Genomic DNA, 18,775 nt, shown 5'->3' with positions numbered 1-18,775 from the left:
CAGCCCATTCCAATGCTTGGTAACCCTTCTAGTGAATAAATTATTCCTAATACTCAACCTAAACCTCCTTCGGCACAATTTGAGGCCATTTCCTCTTGTCTTGTCACCTGGGAGCAGAGACTGACTCCCACTTTGCTACAACCTCCTTTCTGGTAGTTGTAGCGAGCAATAAGGTCTCCCCTGAGCCATCTCTTCTCCAGACTCAGCTCCTTCAGCTGCTTTACATAGGACTTACTCTCTAGACCCTTCAGCAGCTTCACTGTTCTTCTCTGGACATGCTGCAGCACCTCGGTGTCTTTCTTGCTGTGAGGGGCCCAAAACTGGGCACCGGATTTGAGGTGTGGCCTCACCAGTGCCAAGTACAGGGGGACAGTCTCTTCCTTGGTCCTGCTGGTCACACTATTGGTGATACAAGCCAGGATACCATTGACCTCCTTGGCCACCTGGTCCCACTGCTGTCTGCAGTTCAGCCGATTGTCCAGCAGCACTGCCAGGTCCTTTTCTGCTGGGCAGCTTTGCAACCACTCTTCCCCCAGCCTGTAGCGCTGCCTGGGGTTGTTGTGACTCAAGGGTAGGACCCGGCATTTTGCCTTGTTGAATCTCATACAGTTGGCCTTGACCCATCGATTCAGCCTGTCCAGATCCCTCTCCAGAGCCTTCCTGCTCTCCAAGAGATCAACACTCCCACCCAACTTAGTGTCATATGCAAGCTCACACTGAGCGTGCATTTGGTCCTGTTGTCCACATCATCAGTATAGATATTAAAAAGAACTGGCCCCAAAAGCCATCCATTGTAGCACTTCAGTTGTGTGTCATCTCACCATGTTCCATATTGATAACTGTCATAGTTTTCCAGCCTCACGATGGCTTCCAGCCCCTCCTGTTTGAGGCCTATGCTGCGTGCGTTGTTGTAGATGAACTTCAGCTGGGCAATTAATCCTGCCATGTTTTTGGAGAGAGGTTTTCCTATGTGGAGTTTGCAGATACATTAGTGGTTTTTAGCACTTCAGTGACTCCCGTGTCTCTGCTGCCATGTGGATCTCGGTCCCCTAACTCCACTGAGATGGCAGACTGAAGGACCCAGACTTATCTCTAGAGAGTCTGGTTTTATCCCTTCCCCCTTCAAATACAGTTTAAAGTTCTTTCAGTGAGCCCTGCTAACTCCTATGCAAAAATCCTTTTTCTCCTCTTTGAGACAGGTACTCCATCTGTTGCAGCAGGCATGGTGTCATATAAACCAACCCATGATCAAGAAACTCAAAATTATGTCAGTGACACGAGTTACAGAGCCAGGTATTTGCTGGGTCTTCCTTTGCCGTTTCTTTTCTCATCCTTCTTTGCAGCTGGAAGGACAGAGGAGAAACTACTTGTGCTCCTGATCTGTTAAACAGTTGTCCCAAGGACATCATTATGCATACATTATTTTACATAGAAAAGAGCTTTCTCTATATAAAAAGTGTTCTTGATTACTTAATTGTGATGATCAGATGACTGTATAAAAAGTTACTGCTTTGAGGTACTAAAACTTATTTGGTAGTTATCTATGCTTTCTGATACGGATTTGTCTTCATACCATTACATTAATATGGTAGGATTTTAAATATGCTAATAGTAGTCTTTATGAAGCAAGGGTGCTGCTAATACTTTCATGAATTTAAGGGTTGTCTGCAAAGTTTTTGAAATCCTCCAATCTTTTTAAATTGTATTTAATGCATTAACCAGTGTGATATACCAGTAGCAAATTTCTTTTTTTTTTTTTTCCTGTGGATAAAGATGCCAACTTTTGAAAGTGTTTTAACTACACATATATGTGGTTAAATACATGGAGGTGTTTATAAATGTATATATATTTATATATATATATATATACATATATATATATATGTAAAGTAAGGAAGATGTACGGAGCTCATCCTTTCTACCTTTCTGTTACCAAAAGAAGCAGAATAATCTTGGAACTTCTTTCTCCTGTTCATGCTGAGACCTTGTGTTTGGTATTCCACAACAGATCAACACTCCAGAAAGACCTGTGTGAGATGGTTCAGCTCACTAAAAATGCAGAAATAGAAGCAGGAAAACCAGTCCCTTTCAGAAGTAATGATCTGCTAGCTTATCTCGATGGCCTGTGAAACCACAGTCTTCAAGGAATATCATCAGTGGTTTCTGCATCTTGTTTTGCTGTCTTGCAATATTTAACTATCTGTTACACATTTCTGATCAAGACTTACTTATCTCCCTATAATAGGATAGTTCTTAAAGTAGCTGCTGAGAGAAGGTTGAAATGAGTCAATAAAGAGTGAGGTCTTTTTAGCTGCTTTTAGAAGGTTTATGTCTCAGAGACCCAGCAATCTGTCTAAGGTAGCAAGGTTTTTGTTTTCTCTAGAATACCACCTACAAGAGAGATGGAGACGGCCTTTTTAGAAGGTCATGGACAAGGGGTGATGGCTTAAAACTGAAAGAGAGTAGTTTTAGATAAGATTTTAGGAAGAAATTCTTTACTGTGGGGGTGGTGAGATACCGGCACAGGTTGCCCAGAGAAGCTGTGGATTCCCCATCCCTGGAAGTGCTCAAGGCCAGGTTGAGCAGGGCTGTGAGCCAGCTACTGTAGCAGAAGGTATCCCTACCCATGACAGGGAGTTGGAAATAGATGATGTCTAAGATCTCTTTCAACCCAAAGCATTCAATTGTAATATTCTTCTGCCCTTAATGAGGTGTGGAGAGGAAGTATACCCACATATACCAGAACCAGACTGTATAAGAAGGAATTTCAGTTTTACTATCCAGAGGCTGCAGGATGATTCATTTAATAAATGTAGGTGCAAAAGTGCTTAGATACAACCTGGCTACTTAGGTTTTCACGTGCACTATCTGAAAGTCCCTGTAAGCAGTGCTCTGCCAACATCTGTTGCAGAGCTCAATGTCATTGAACCATTGTATGTTCCTTGGTGTAGTGTTTTTCTGCAAGCTTACTGCATTAGGCAGAGGTGGGAAAAATGTATTAAGCAAGTATAATTAGTGTTTTTGGCTGCTTTGGGCTAATTTCAATGCAAAATAATACGTTATTCTATACATGATACAAATGTTGAGAAAGGATTGCTTTGCTTTATGATTTTGAACTATACATACAGAAGTTATGTAGTAATGAGGACTGCTCTGATCACAACACCTGTTTGAGAGAATTAAACCACCATAAGCACAAGTTAGTGCTCAAAAATACCAACTTCATCTTACCTCTGCTTTGGAGACTTCAGTGCATATTCTGTAGCACACAGAACTTCATTTAGAATGTACTTGCTTCAACAGTGTTGATGTTGTTTAAATTTAGTCTATTATTTTGATTTCCATGTTAAATGTTAGCCTTAATTTCAATATTGTAACTTTTTTTTTGTAACAGTTGGCCTGTTTCTCTGGTGATGGTAGAATTTTAATTGTAACTTTAATTCTATGTCAGAATATGCCGCTTCACAAATAGTCCTCTGTGTAAAATGATCTGGTTTACTGTTACTTTACCTTCTGCTACATGGAGTCTAGCAGAGCACTGCAATTACTGGCGTGGAAATTACTTTACTTTAGTGTCACAATGCCACAGTGCTTTCAGAATGGCAGGCTGCCACTTCTGTGCAATGTTATGAATAGCACATGAACTCGAGTCTTACTTAAAGATAGTATGTTAGGGACAGTTTTGCCATTTGCTGTCAAGAGTATGCGGTGCTTTGTAGCTGAACAGATCGTGATAATGCTGCATGCCTTATTTGCATGTTTTGCAAGGTTTCCCCCTCTTGCACAGTCTGTAGGCTTTTCCTACTGTAATTCAATCACCTGCATAATACTCTGTGTCAGCATGATATGTCAGTAATATGATGCCTTGCAAGATTCTGTGGTTTTATAACTCAGTGCTTATTTATCACAGTCCTGCCTCAAAGTTGTCTTCATGTTTTCCTTTCTTATCTTTTCCCATTTACTCTGCGACTTCCTTCTTGTATTTCCTGCTTATCAAGGCTTTTGCCTCTGTACAAAGCTACGTGCATTGCTAGAGTCTGGTTTTGGTTTTTTCCCCTTGCAGTATCTACTTTTTGATCCTCCTGGTCAAAGTTGCATTCTTGAGACTCTACTTTTTTAATGACTCTAAAGGCCTTGTTTGCAGTCATGTTTGTGAATATTACTAAGGTAATCTTTGTCTGGGGTACCTGTATGAACTGTTGCTTTTCTTACTTTGGTCTAGACCATCCCTTGGCTGTTAAATGCTCAGCATTTCCATTTACCTCTATAAAGCCCAGGCCTGGGCTCAACAGCAGTACGAGGACATAATCTGCTTTGCCTTTCTGCCTTTTTGTTGAACCCATTGTTCATTCTCTGTAACATTATGCCCAAGATGTGCAGCTGTGAACCTGCTTAAAAGGAACATGGTGGGAGGGACTGATGAGGTACCAAATGTCACTGCCTCATTTCAGGAAAAAAAAATTCTAGAGAACTCCTGGAATTTCTTCTTCTCCTACTGGAGCTCCTTCAAGGTTCAGTAATTTCACTTGGTGAATGTTTAAGTTAAGAATTGATATTAGGTACATGTTGCAATAAAATAGCCTTTGAATCTAATTACTATGTGTGGTAGAGAACTGTGTTGTGCAGTATGTATGCTAACTTGCAAATTTCATGTTTCAGCAAATACTTCTTCTTTAGTTACTTGTGTATATCTATTTACCTGATGGAAATTTGATTGTATACTGGCCCATCAAGCTTTCAGAATTTAATTTTGCATTCATTCACGCAGAAGTGTGGGATTAAATGTTCACATTAGTGAGTTGTGACATTATTGTGAATATATTTTGTATGTTCAATGTGACATTTAGGGATGTGAACTTGCAGTGCTGTGTTAAGAGCTGGACTCAATGATCTTAAAGGTCCCTTCCAACTAAACAATTCTGATTCATTGCTGAAAAATAGTAACTGTTTTAAGTTGTGTGTAAAAGTTTATCTATGTTCTGGCCCAGCCTGATGTCCAGTTTCTAGGATTTTTTTATACTACAGTTGATTGATTCTTATTATTTTCTTGGATTTGTTTGTTAACGAATTGATCAGTAGAATCAGCTGTTTCCCCTGTGCTTTCATCTTGCTCTAAATTTTGCATAACTTAAAGCAGGAAAAGGCACCTCACCGTTTCGCTTTTTTGCCTTATTTATAATACATTGGGTTTTATTATTATCATCTTGTTATAATACTGTTGAGTTTTAATGCTGTGGAGGAAGGCAGAAAAATCTTGTCTCTGCTGCAGTTTGAAAAAAGTAATACCCTTGCTGTTCAAAATGCGTAGCGCAAAATGCGTTAATCTGAAGTGTCAATAAGTTGAATAAGGTTGAATTTAACCTACATGTTAAGTTAAGGTTTTTTTAGGCATTGCCTTCAACACATCAACTGTGAGATATAAAAATAGCTTTTTTTCAACAACTAAAACTATTTTTTTTGGCAGCAGTTTTCACTCTCAAGCTTTCTTAATTCTGACTGTATTTTGAATAGCATTTTCTAGAGTGTTTTCTTAAGTGTTGTTATATGCTCTTTCTCATTACAGGCGCCTCCACCTCAATAAGAAAGCCACAGACAAACAGCCATATAGCAAGCTTCCTGGTGTTTCACTTCTAAAGCCTTTAAAAGGTGTGGATCCTAACCTGATCAACAACTTAGAAACCTTCTTTGAACTGGATTATCCAAAAGTACGTATATTATTTAGTGTCTCTGTCCCCTTCCATGCCTCAAAAAGTCATATGAGAAGCTTGGGTGAGAACTATGCAACTTCATTATGTCTGGGATTGTTATTCCTTCTGCAGCAAATGTATAATTATATATTTTACATGATGCAAACAAAACTTATTCATTTTTAAAAAGCTCTCTGCTGAGGAACATGTCCAGGGCTTAGGGATGAAACATATTCTACACTCCATTAAGATTTGCGTAGTCATTATCCCCATAGTGTGGTGTTTATAGATTGAAAAGTTTCATACTGCTATAAAAGATCATTTTAGAGGCAAGACATCCTCCTCAGTTGACTACTTCTCTATAACAGATCCTCCAAAAGAGAACTCCTAACTGATAGCCTTTTTGATGGTTCTTGCTGATGGCACACCTAATGAGGAATTGCTCAGTGATGAGGTGGTACACCTCACCAGTTGTTGGTAGGTAGGAGAGTCTCCAAGCCACTTATTGTTGTTGGGAAGCAAATAGTTGTTAAAAGTGTGCATTGGCTGTTAAACACTCTTTGAATTTGTAATATAAGTGATAAGTGTGTCAGACGCTGTCCTTGCTCTAGGGAGCTTACAACTTAAAAGACAAATCTATCAATGCTTGCTGCATCATTCAGTATTTGATGTATGCTCCTGTGGGTGGGAAAAGAAATACACTTTCTACTGTGTATCTGCTGCTTTCTGAAATTTGAAATTTAGTTTTAATAAAAAACTCCTCTTTTCTCAATTCTTCTCAAAACTGCATCTGACACTGCTGCTGCAGTTGTTAAAGGTTTGTGTAAGCTGTATTGTAAGTTTCCTTTTTGTATTCTGAGTGAGCTTTAAACTTAAACGCTAAGTAGGCAGGGTAAAACAAACAAAAATCCCCATCATTTGGAACTTATTAAAAGTTGGGTAGTTTTTCTGTAATGAAGCTTGGGGACCTTTTGAAAAGGTTCAGGCATGAATGTATTAATCCTTTCAACTCCACAAAGTGCGATAAAGTGTGGCCAAGCACTTTTTAAAACACACTTAAGGCATACTGTGCATGCTGTATGCCAATATTGCAAACAATGCAAAGAACCTTCAACAATATCTTAAGCTATTTTATGACCATAATGAGCATCAAAACATTATGCAGCTGAAACATTTGACATCAAATAAAACTTACATCAGAACTCAGAAAAACAGTTACGCTGGATCTTGCTTTTTGAGAGAGAGTCTCGATCCATAATTCTGATAATATATGGATAGCAATCTTAAAATGTTACTGCTCTACAGATATCTAAATTTCAGATAACAATAGTGACAATCATATTTTTCTCAAGGAGAGTGAAAATACATGTGTGAATGCTTCAGTTTACTGGGGCACAGATTATACAGTACAAGCAAGATCCCCAAACTGTTTGCAAACACTTTCATAGTTATTGTGCAGAAGTACTTCTTTTAAGAGATTGACCACAAAAATTAGAACAACAGTATTGCCTGGTATTCAAAGTTCAGCTGTCCAGGGAGAAATTATTATGAAAATTTAAGATTGAACTTTTTCCGGTGAAGGTGAACTCAACCTGCAGCGATACCAGTTTTCTTTTGTGATACTCCATGTGTGAAATAGCTTTGTCTTGAATAGAATCTGGTAGTGCAGTTTCTAAACTGAAGGACTTACATGTATTATTTTTATCAGTGAGCAGTTCTTAGCTACTGTATGTATTGTAATTGTCACAGAAGTCTTTCTATTCATATTAAGTAAAGCTGATGGTAATGTTTATGTAGATAAGCATCTTTGGATTCCTTTTGCTTTTATTATACGTTTTGTAGTTCTGTACTTTGTTACTGCATACAAAGGCCATTTACTGTGATTTTTTTTTTCTGTTTTCAAATATTGGAGTCTGAAAAGTGTTTTTGTTTTTTTTTTTATTTCTGGTTGAATTTCTTGGAGAACATGGCTATAGAATGCCATTGCTACTGTGGATTGAAGACTAATTATTTAATTACTAGGCAAAATAGTTTTATTTTACAAATTTAATTTGATGATCAATAAAGAACTAATTTCTTCAGTTATTTCTATGGTGTTCATGCTGCCAAGATTGTTCTGTTGTGATAGAAGGACGTGTCTGTTTAATGATACAGGTCTTTTACTTTTTAAATTCTATTTTCCATGCTGATAAGATGGTAGAAATCAAACACTGCTTCCTCTTTGGCCAAACTGGCTTTGAGTTTGCATTCTGAGAGGTAGAGATGTGTTTGATAGTTTGTAGTGCTAGTGTAGTTAAAACAAGTCTTGACTCCCATTTAGTGGTTAATAATTTTAAATTTCCACAATATTCTGAATGCAGTTAGAGTAGCTGGGTGTTTTATGTATGGCAATACCACTTTTTAATTGAAAGTATGTGTGTATTTAACATAATATCTTCTTTTGTATGAAATACTTCTTACTGAATAAAAGCATCAGAAGTTGTCATCACAGAGCCCATAGGCAGCTTTCAAAGTTCAGGTTACTTTTTGCTGAAGTAGTTTAGGGAAAATAAAGTCCAATTAGGTGATAGAATAATATAAAGGAGAATAAGGACTGTTTTGAGCTACTGAAAGATGTGGTCCAAGAAAATTGTTTCTTGTTGTAATTGAATTTTTCAGTCTTGGGCTGTAAAAATGGCTTCTAGGTATCTTGACCAGAAATTTGCATTTGCTGTATTTTATTATTTGTATTAGAGCTCTAATAGCTTCTAATAATTCAGTAATTTTAACAGGGGGAAAAAAAGTCGTATCAGGTTAGAAGTATTCAAGGAATTTGCTGTTAATGCAGAAACAGAAGTACCTTTGTCAAAGCATGCAGAGCAGCCTCAACATTGAATGATTCTTAAAACGCTATTTCTTCACATGCCCTCTGTAGCTCATGTAACAAGCATGGAGCTTGATTGCTGACACAGCTACAGTTTTCCCTTGCCTCTTGTTCTTTCAACCATTGCTTTGTTAATGAGGAATATACAGATGCATATACATGTTCCTGAGCTTAGCTTTGTTATACAATTAGGTGCACATATGTACTTAAACTGGTCTCTGTGGGTTGTCTCCCAACTCTATTCTGCCTGTGTATCTACAAAGTTAAGGAGTGGAAGATGTAGTTCAGAGGCATACAGTCAAAGTGTATCACAGCCTCATTCCTTTAATATTTTGAGTGCTGTAATTTCATTGAATATAATATTGGATTTAAGATTCGTATGTGAACAAAGATGGAAGAGGAAACAAAAATGTTACCTTGTATACCAGAATGTGTTATTTCATTGCTAATAGAAACCCTTTGATAACAGAGAAAGTCATGTTCTTCAGCAGAAGAGTTTGAGATACAACCTGGTTTCTTTCTTCTCAAGTGCATTAAAAAATACTCATTTAGCTGTAAAACAACCTCTTTGGTTTTAATTTTATAACAGCACTCTTTATTTTTTTTAGTTTGCTACTCTATTAAGCTTTATTCGTAGACCATATGGATATTAACTGTATGTACATAAATATATATGTGAGTGTATACATTTTTGTTTTTACTAGTATGAAGTACTACTCTGTGTACAAGATCATGATGATCCTGCTATTGATGTGTGCAAAAAGCTCCTTGGCAAATACCCAAATGTTGATGCTAGACTGTTTATAGGTAAGCAGTGCAACTTGAAGGTGGGACTCTTGTCAAATGTTAGGTACTCAACTCAATATACAGCATTCTAAAATTAGTAGATATCTTGTTCAGCTCGTGTTTATTCTGTAGCTTAATTACCAGTTTGGGGTAAAAAGTATGTTTGTAGTCACAGTCTGTGACATCAGTCCAAGAAAACTTTAGGAAGAATGGTTTATTTAACCCCTACATTTTTTCCTTCTAATTTTAAAATAGCAGTTTAAATTCTGTCTTTGCACTGAACTAAATGTGCAGGAAGTGACTTTGAATTGTGGCTGTATTTGAGCTTGAGGTCCTGCAACAATACTTTTTCCTCTGCTTAGACTGTAGAGCTCATTCTTTGCTTTATATTTGAATTAGTGGAGGGAGGGTATATTAGAACAAGGTAGTCGAATGTTGTTGGGTTTTTTGTCTGGTATGAAGCAAACTGGACCACGTCTGTCAGCTGGATGCAAAAGAGTGTGTCTCTCTTTATTCTGCTCCTTTTTCATTTTTCTGCTAAAATTATTGTAGAGTATAAGGGTCATAATCGTAGTCTTTAGAAATAACAGATAATAGTTACCTTACAAAATGTTGTAATAAGCTTTGTAGTTTTACTGTCCTTTTAATTACAATAATCTTTTTATCCCTCCATTTTGAGGAAGCCTTTGAATATTTTTTTCCCTTTTATTTCCCCAGTTATAGTAAGGTCTAAAATACAGGCATGAAGGTATACTGAAAATGTAAATCCTTTGCATAAAAATGGAATTTAAGAATCGGCGGGTAAACATTTACTCTTCAGTTAGTATATCAAAATAATTTCGGTACTGTGTCTGAATTCCAAAAAACCCTTTACATTATTTGTGAATGATGCTTCTGTTTTTTAGGTGGCAAGAAGGTTGGCATCAACCCCAAGATTAACAACTTAATGCCTGGCTATGAAGTTGCCAAATATGATCTTATATGGATTTGTGATAGTGGAATCAGAGGTAGGTGTGTGTTGTAATGTTCTGACTCTTGAGTTGCACTTACTCACTGTAGGCAAGCAGTTGTTGGAGACTATTTTTACTGAGAATATAAGTAGAAATTAAAGTTTAAAGTCTGGAAAAAACATTTTTATGGTATAAAAAGGGGTTAATCTCTAATTAAAGGTGAAAATACCTTTAAAAATACTGTTCAAACTGTTTCCATTGTACTTATTGTTGATCATAGTAATTATGTTAATCACTAATATTATTATTTTTCTGACACTTTATTCTTGCAAAATACTGTACATCAGAGAACATATGCTCTTGATAGTGGTAATAAATTTAGAATTAGTGTCTCTCCACAGTAGTCTGCTAGTGACGGAATTACTCCATGAACCGTCTTTCTTTCATTTGTCATTTAGTAACGCCAGACACACTGACAGATATGGCCAATCAAATGACTGAAAAAGTAGGCTTGGTCCATGGGCTTCCCTATGTTGCAGACAGACAAGGTTTTGCTGCTACTCTTGAACAGGTGAGTAAAATGTTCTGGGGGAGGGTTTGGTGTTTCCTTTTTTTTCTTGCAAAACCTTGCTGACTGAAAGTTATATTGTGCCTCTTGTACCTTTTGAGTGAAGAAATATTTATTTTCACCTGCAGTCACACTGTAAACTATCTAGGATAACTTCTAAATGCTCCAAAACTCCTCTGTGATGCTCTGAACATTGATTCAGTATTTAAGTTTACAATACGAACAATAAAGATTATAGGATGAAAATTATGGATTTGATTTTCAAAATTATTAAAACCAAAGAACACTTTCCAGTGCTTAGTCAGAAAGCACAATTTTGATGTCTGAAAAGGCACACACAAGTGGCCATAAGTCAAAGTCCGGCTTGCACAGTATCTTATTTCCAGCAGGGTTTACAAGCAGAGTCTTTGAGGAGAGTAGAACAAAAGCAAGGCTTATATCCTGTTTTCCAATAATACTGTCGTAACTTTCTGCAACCTTCAGCTGAGAGACTTCCTGAGCAGGAAGCAGACTTGCGTATTTACTAATCCTTAATATATTAATATTCTAGTAAGAACAGATTTCTTATACAATCATTTCCATTGTTTCTTGCAATCCATACAAATTTTGAATGTCTGTAACTTTACCAGGAAATTCAATAGATCTATTACAGGATCCACAGGATCTTGTTCACTCTGACCCTTGCTCTTCCGTAGTGCTATTTCGTGTCTCCTAATACTTGTGTAAGAGAGAGTGAAAAGTTGATTCTTATCCACCATCTTCATATAACTCATTCTGTCCTATTGTCATCTCTTCTTTTTCAGTAAGTTCTCATTTGTAGAACAAAGAAGTTGAGTTTTCTTGTTTCTTTCTTGTATCTCAAGGCATGTAATTTAATCAGCTATTATTGTGAGCTGGCGTGTACTAAGGCATTTTGTCTCCAAAGCTAACTGATGGGAATCAAAGACAGAAATGTGAGAGATGAAAATGCAGTGATATTCAGTACTCCCATCATTGCAGGGAGTGAGGGATGCTCATGTGATTTGTTTCTTTTTTTTTTCCTTTGTTTTTTTTTCTTTTAACAGTACAAAGTCTGAATTTCCTCTTACAAGAGAAAAGCAGAGAGGTATAGCACAAGTTTCTTAGTACTGCTCGTTGCTAAAGCAAGAATATGGTTATTTGTTAAAGCAGGAATTACTACTCCTGCTTCTATATTCCTGGAAGAGCTTTTTGCTTCCAGATCCAGTATACTGCAAGATGAGCATGCCTTTTCTTGAATGAGTTACTGTAAGACCAGTGTGAAGACAGTCTATACTAAGAATAGTAGCAAGAGGTGCTAGCATTCATTCCCACTGTTGTTTTGTAGGACACTCTTAAGTTACTGAATCTTGTAAAAAGACTTGGTGTTGTAGTTTAAGCCCAACTGGAAATCAAGCCCCACACAGCCATTCGCTCAGCCCACCCCTTGTCACCCTCACCCTAGTGGAATGGAGATGAGAATCAAAGTAAGACTTGTAGATTGAGATAAAAACAGTTTAATAATTGAAAATAAAGTAAAATACAGCAATAATTGTAAATTATAATAATAACAACAATGATAATAAAAAAGGAAAAACAACTGATGCACAACACAGTTGCTCACCACCCACTGACCCACGCCAGACCCCCCTTCACGAACCCAGATTGGCCCCTCTCCTGAGTAACTCCTCCCAGTTTATACACTGGGCATGACATTCTATGGTGTGAAATATCCCTTTGGTCAGTTCAGGGTACCCGTCCCAGCTGTGCTCCCTCCCAGTTTCTTTTGTGTACCTCCACACTGGCAGAGCGTGACACAAGAAAACTAGAGTCCTTCACTTAGCATAAACATGACTTAGAAAAAACCCAAAACATCAGTATATCATCAACACCAGTCTCATTCTGAGTCCAAACCACTGTACTGTAGTAGCTACTGAGAAGAAATTAATTCTACCCTAGCTGAATCACAAATTGAATGTTTTCACTATTGCTGTTTGCAAGTATGCTAAGTAAATGAATTTTCCCTGCTTCTGTAGAAGCATATAGTAAGTTTCTAAGAACATGTATGCAGTAATGTAGTTAATTTTCACAAGAGGAAGGAGAGAACCTGTCTGTCGGCTATCACCAGATAATATAATAATGCTAGTGATTAGTCCATTGCTTCATGGTTTTTTAATATGTATATATTCCCTGAGAACAACCTCAGTCAATTAGAAATGAAATACCAAATGAAGTGCAGTAGTTCAATATGTGAATTTAAAACCTGCTTATAGATTTGTAAAAACACAGCCAATAATAACACTAATAGATTTCTCAGATATGATGATACACTAGAATGTAGAAAATTCTTAGAATGGTAGTAAAGATCTTTCCAAATACGCTTTCATAATTGGCCACATCCAGCACTTTTATCCTCCACACGTGTTCAGAGCAAAAGTTGTCAGTGGGTAGCACTCAGATATACAGAGCTTTAAATGCTTATTTTTGTTTTGGCAGGTTTATTTTGGAACTTCCCATCCAAGGTCATATATTTCAGCCAACTTAACTGGCTTTAAGTGTGTAACAGGAATGTCATGCTTGATGAGGAAGGATGTCTTGGACCAAGCTGGAGGACTGATAGCTTTTGCACAGTATATTGCTGAAGATTATTTTATGGCCAAAGCTATAGCCGACCGGTAAGATGACTCTGAACTAAGCTAGTGGCTTTAAATGTAGTTTAAATAATTTTTTTTTTTTTTTTTTTTTTAAAGTGGTGCATATTGTAAGTAGAGGTATTCAGGTTAGTTTCACTTATCTATATTAAACATGTTAATAATATGTGCTTTATCCTGTCAGTATAGTCTTTTAGAAATAAGTAAGCCATGTCATTGTCAATTCCTTTAGAGAAAAGGTTTTGAGAACTTGGTTTAAGTATTTGGTTTTTTTCCAGTGAAGAGTCTTGATATAATACACTTTTTTTTTTTTTGCCTATATCCATTGTAATAATATGGCACAAATGCCAAAGAAACTTTTCAAGACTAATAAAATTCTTGTGTGTTTGTTATCTAACTGGTTTTTGCATTTCTTATTTGCACTTTTTTATAATAACTAATTCCTTTTTCAGGGGCTGGAAATTTGCAATGGCCACACAAGTTGCAATGCAGAACTCTGGTTCATATTCTATTTCTCAGTTTCAGTCCAGAATGATCAGGTAAAATTTTAATCTTTACTTCTTTTAACGCCCATCCCTGTCATGTGCTTCTGATGAGAATGAGCTGGTAATGAGAGGAAATACATTTTCCAAGCTAATTTGATCTAATGCCCAGTATACTAAAGTTCAATGTACAGCTCTTTCTTAGTGCTGGGAGAGAGGCACTAACTTTGAACAGGAGTATGACTAACACAAGTATTAAAAAAAAAAAAATAAAACCTCCCAACCCTCAGTACCTTTTAAATGGTATCTGCAGTATCTTTGGGAGATTTTTTTTTTTAGAGTATTTTATTTTGAGGTGTAAATTAAATAAGGTTAACGTTTTCAGAAAATACCATGATGGCTCATTTTATGAGGTGGGTGAGGAGGGCATAATGAATAATGCAAAGTCAGAACTGTTGTTTTTTTTTTTAATCTTTCCTAGGTGGGCCAAACTACGAATTAATATGTTGCCTGCCACAATAATTTGTGAGCCAATCTCAGAGTGCTTTGTTGCCAGTCTAGTTATTGGATGGGCAGCTCATCATGTGTTTAGATGGGATATAATGGTATTTTTCATGTGTCACTGCTTGGCCTGGTTTATATTTGACTACATTCAACTAAAAGGTGTTCAGGTATGTAACTTCATTTTCTTTGGAGGTTATTAAAGTTGCTATTGCCATCTACTTTAGAAAAAAGCTAAGAGTAATTACAGTAATAAAATAATTCTCTTGACATGAAGGAAATTACAGGTCAAATCCTGTTACTTCTCAGTCTTCCAGCTTCATTTATAGTAGCATGAAAAGGAGCAAGTGTGCTTGGTTGCCATTTGGTATTCTATATTCACTTGTCTCTGCGTAGGCTCTGAAAGTTTGTCCATCTGTCCCCTTAATCTTCATGTTTCCAGTCTGCTCTACCTAGGCATATTCAGAAATTTTAAGCTCTTTTAACAATACAAGAACAGCAGCTTTATGAGATTTTGTTTTGTTTTGTTTTTCTTATCTTTGTTGTCACGAAGTGTTATTTGTATTGAGGTGTATATGTACTCTTAAGTACATTTTTCACTCTATTTTGGCAATAATAAATCTAGAGGACAGGTGTAGCCTACTTGTAAAAATAAAATCTTCCCATTACTAGGAGTGAGGCTTTTCACAAACTTTTATTATAGAAAGATGTCACAAATCAGAACAGCATTTATTCTCCTAATGCTGGAGAAACTATTTAGACTATTTTCTGTTGTGACCATATGCCATACAAATCAAATCTATAATTACTTGTGTATGCAAACTTATCAAATGGTTATCATACTGGAAAATATTATTTTGGTAGTCTTAGCACATAGTGGAAATAATAAAATTAAGGCTTGTGTTGATTCTATAGGACTCCAGAAGGTCTAGTAGTCACTTTCTGATTACTCTTTTCATCATGAGCAGCATGTAAAAGATCACTATGCCTACTCATCCTCTTCTGAAGCCTCCTTAATTTCAAACTCCGCGTGTAGCTGGAAGTTCTCAAAGGAGCAGAAAATATCAAGATGCTATAAACCTTGTTTCTTAGTCCTACTTTTCCTATTCAATAGGCCGAAGACTTTATTTGAATTTCGTTCCTCTGGGAATGTGCCAGAATGGGCTGTATAGATGCTGGGGTCTGTGACAAAAACCTGGTGTCTCTGCTTGAACACAGTTATAAAAGCTTCAAAAACGTGCAGTTGCCACACTTTTCATTGCCTCTTGCTCTGCGTATAGGTCTCTTTTTTTTTTTTCTAACTTTCTGGGTTGTTCTGCCATGCTCTTGAGGTTTAATATGGGTAACTGTGTCTTGAACAAGAAAATATTCTCGGCTTTTAAAGAAAACCGCTATTGATATATTAATCTGCATAGTAAACTTTAGAAGAGATTTATCTGTAACAAATATTTTAAATTACTTTAAAGTTTCTCTTGAATAATCAGTATGTTTAAATACTTTTTTTTTTTATGTTTTTAGGGTGGTGCTCTCTGTTTTTCAAAACTTGATTATGCAGTAGCTTGGTTCATCAGAGAATCCATGACAATTTATATTTTCCTATCTGCTTTGTGGGACCCCACTATTAGCTGGAGGACAGGACGCTACAGATTACGTTGTGGAGGCACTGCAGAAGAAATTCTTGACGTATAGCCACACATTTGTAACTGTGAATGTCAAAAAGAGAAGGGGGAAAGAAAAGTATTATAAATTGTTTATATACTTTTAAGAAAATCTACCTTCATTAGTTTTATTACTTGTATGTTTGGTATCTGTTCTTTAATTTATTTTTGCATGGCACTTGCATCTGTGAAAATACATCTGTAGTCTTGGCCAAGTGGTACCTTACTCCTCTGTACAAATAGAAATGGAGAGAATTGGTCCTGGCATCTACTTTCTGTAAGAATGCTCTGCAGTAAACTTTTTTTTTTTTTTAAAAGTATCCTCCTGGATGTGAACAGCTTCTTACTCCTTGGTGTGTTAGCCTAGCAAATCTAAGGTTCACATAGCTATTTTCCAGCTGGATTGCACAAGGCTGTACCTAGTAAAAGCACAGAGGTACAGCTGATTTTTGTTTTATCCCACTAAATTGAGCTAGTAATGGGACCTTGGGAAAGAAGCTCTGAAATGCTTTATGCCTACCTCTTGTAGTTGCTGCAGAACAATATGAATAGAAAGGTAAAACTGCTTTGCAAAAACAAACTAAAGCTGGAGTCTTGTGTATATATGTCCTATATGTATATAGGAAATATTTTAATCATTGCAATGAACCAAAAGTGGACTGTGTTTGATAGAGCTGGAAGGAATTACTGGTCAGGCATGTATTGTGGGCATCTTTTGGCCAAGTCTGATCTGGTTCTGTCTTGAACCTTGTTAAGCACTGTGCTGTAACTAGCCAAGCAGATCTCCTCAATACTTCCATCCTTTTTTAAGGGGTATTTGTTTTTTCCCTGTGAGTGAATGCATTTATTGGGGGGAAAGGGTTGTGTGTGTGTTGGGGGGTGTGGGGGGACACATAATAGGGAATAGAAGGGAGCAGAAACACATTTCAGAAACATTTCACACGTGAGCTATTTTCTTACACAATGTCTTAAGAATGTAATTTCATGATGCAGGTATTTACTATCTTTTTAAAGTGAACATACATACCTATACTAGTCATAATTAAGTAGTCAGTTGCAGTAGATATTGTGAATATATTAAAGGGCCAGCGCAGTTTGCTGTTACTGATTAAAATTGTAGTCTTAATTTAGATATCAAAACTAAGTCTACTCTTGGCTTTTTGCCTTCTGTTAGTCTAGCCTTTAAATTGGACTTCTGTATTCCAGTGGTATGACTAAAAGGACTAGATTATAATGCATGCCATGTTTTTCCCCCTCTCTGTTCCCTGTACCTTGGTTTTCAACCTCATTGTGAAACTTCCAGATTTGTGGTGAACTGGACTTGTTTTCTTCAAACACTCTTAAATTAAAAAAAACACAGTGAAGCTAGAGAAGAATGTTGCATAAGCCTTTTGTTTTTATAATTGTATTTATGCTGCTTTACTTTTCTTCATATGGAATAGTTTACTGTCACCATGAATGTGAGCTGCTAATTACAAGGTTATGTCAACAAAGCAGCTTTAAAAGTTGGAGGATGATGTGTAGCATATTAGCAATAATGACATGTATTTATAAAAATGAACTTTTTACCTTACTGAGCCAATCCCTTAGCCATCTTATGGTACACAAGTACAATATGTGTGTGTGTGTTGTAAAACATACTCTGGGCCAAGATGCTTTATCCACCTTAATATCTCCTTTGCCTTATGATAACATGGAACTCTTTTAATGGGCATTTCTGTATGAACAAAGGCTTGTGATGCATGCTTCATTCTTTTCATGTGAATCAGGAAGAAGCACTTTTCCTGAGGAAAGTTGCACACTGAAAGCTAGTCTAGTTGTGACCCACAAAAACATTCTTCTTTTGATATTGTTTTGACAAAGTTGAATTTTGCTGACAATGTTTGTATCTTCATTTGTTTCATGAAGTTTGATGCCATTCATTGCACTGCTAAAGTGAAGCTTAGCTTGCTACTTAGCTTTATGCTGATTTCTATGCAGGCAATGGAACAGAACCAAAAAAAAAAAAAAAGGCTGAACAGACTTCCTTTTAAAAAACCTGGGTGGGGATAATTGTTTAACAGGTGCTTTGGTATTAGTAGAGCCATCTTTGGCTATGAAAAATAAAGCTTCACTTAAGCAAATGGTTTCATTTGGGTATTTGATTGAAGAAATAGAAACCAGCACTGTCAAATGTTGTAGAAGATGCTGCAACAGTACTTCTAAAAGTTATAAACAGCTAATGTAAAGTTGTGTTGATCTACAGATGTGTAGAATACACCATGTTTATTTAAAATAATTGTCTTGTTTTTTCTTTTATTTAAAAATAAATTTTGAATACAATCTGTTTGGACTACAGTGTTTTTTTTCCTTTGTTCAATGATGCTGTAATGTGACAGCTTTAAGTATTTATGGTAGTTTTAATTGATTTCATTTCTAATTAGACTTCACAGCAACAAATATGTGTGTTTTGTTTTGAGTTTTTTTACAGTTTTACCATCTCTTTTGGATTTTATATTTAGCTGAAATTAACTTACATGTGCCTAAATCTGATTTTGAGTTATCCTAAATTTTTTAGAATAACTTTAGTGTATAAAAACCTCACAAGTGAACAGAGTACTTCTCTGTCTATTGTAACTAGTCTGTCTAGATT

The 18,775-nt window shown here is 36.3% G+C and overlaps 1 protein-coding gene across 2 annotated transcripts in view; it reads left to right on the top strand.

Annotated features, from left to right (window-relative positions):
- The window catches only part of UGCG (UDP-glucose ceramide glucosyltransferase), a 30,850-nt gene extending 12,385 nt beyond the window's left edge, over positions 1-18,465 (top strand). Inside the window, exons 2-9 of one of the 2 annotated variants that reach the window (XM_027710319.2) lie at positions 5,564-5,705; positions 9,255-9,357; positions 10,242-10,343; positions 10,745-10,857; positions 13,348-13,526; positions 13,955-14,041; positions 14,466-14,655; positions 16,004-18,465. In XM_027710319.2, the coding sequence (XP_027566120.1) occupies positions 5,564-5,705; positions 9,255-9,357; positions 10,242-10,343; positions 10,745-10,857; positions 13,348-13,526; positions 13,955-14,041; positions 14,466-14,655; positions 16,004-16,174 (1,087 nt within the window). In that variant the 3' untranslated portion in view covers positions 16,175-18,465. The remainder of the gene's footprint in view (positions 1-5,563; positions 5,706-9,254; positions 9,358-10,241; positions 10,344-10,744; positions 10,858-13,347; positions 13,527-13,954; positions 14,042-14,465; positions 14,656-16,003) is intronic. The other variant, XM_039389322.1, reaches the window with a different exon arrangement.
- Positions 18,466-18,775: the final 310 nt, after the last annotated feature.

This window comes from Pipra filicauda, unplaced genomic scaffold (genome assembly GCF_003945595.2).
Source record: "Pipra filicauda isolate LSUMZ 115617 unplaced genomic scaffold, ASM394559v2 scaffold71_size5581439_pilon, whole genome shotgun sequence".
Lineage (NCBI taxonomy): Eukaryota > Metazoa > Chordata > Aves > Passeriformes > Pipridae > Pipra > Pipra filicauda.
The sequence above is the reverse complement of the archived record's forward strand: the minus strand, read 5'-3'. Positions and strand labels throughout refer to the sequence as shown.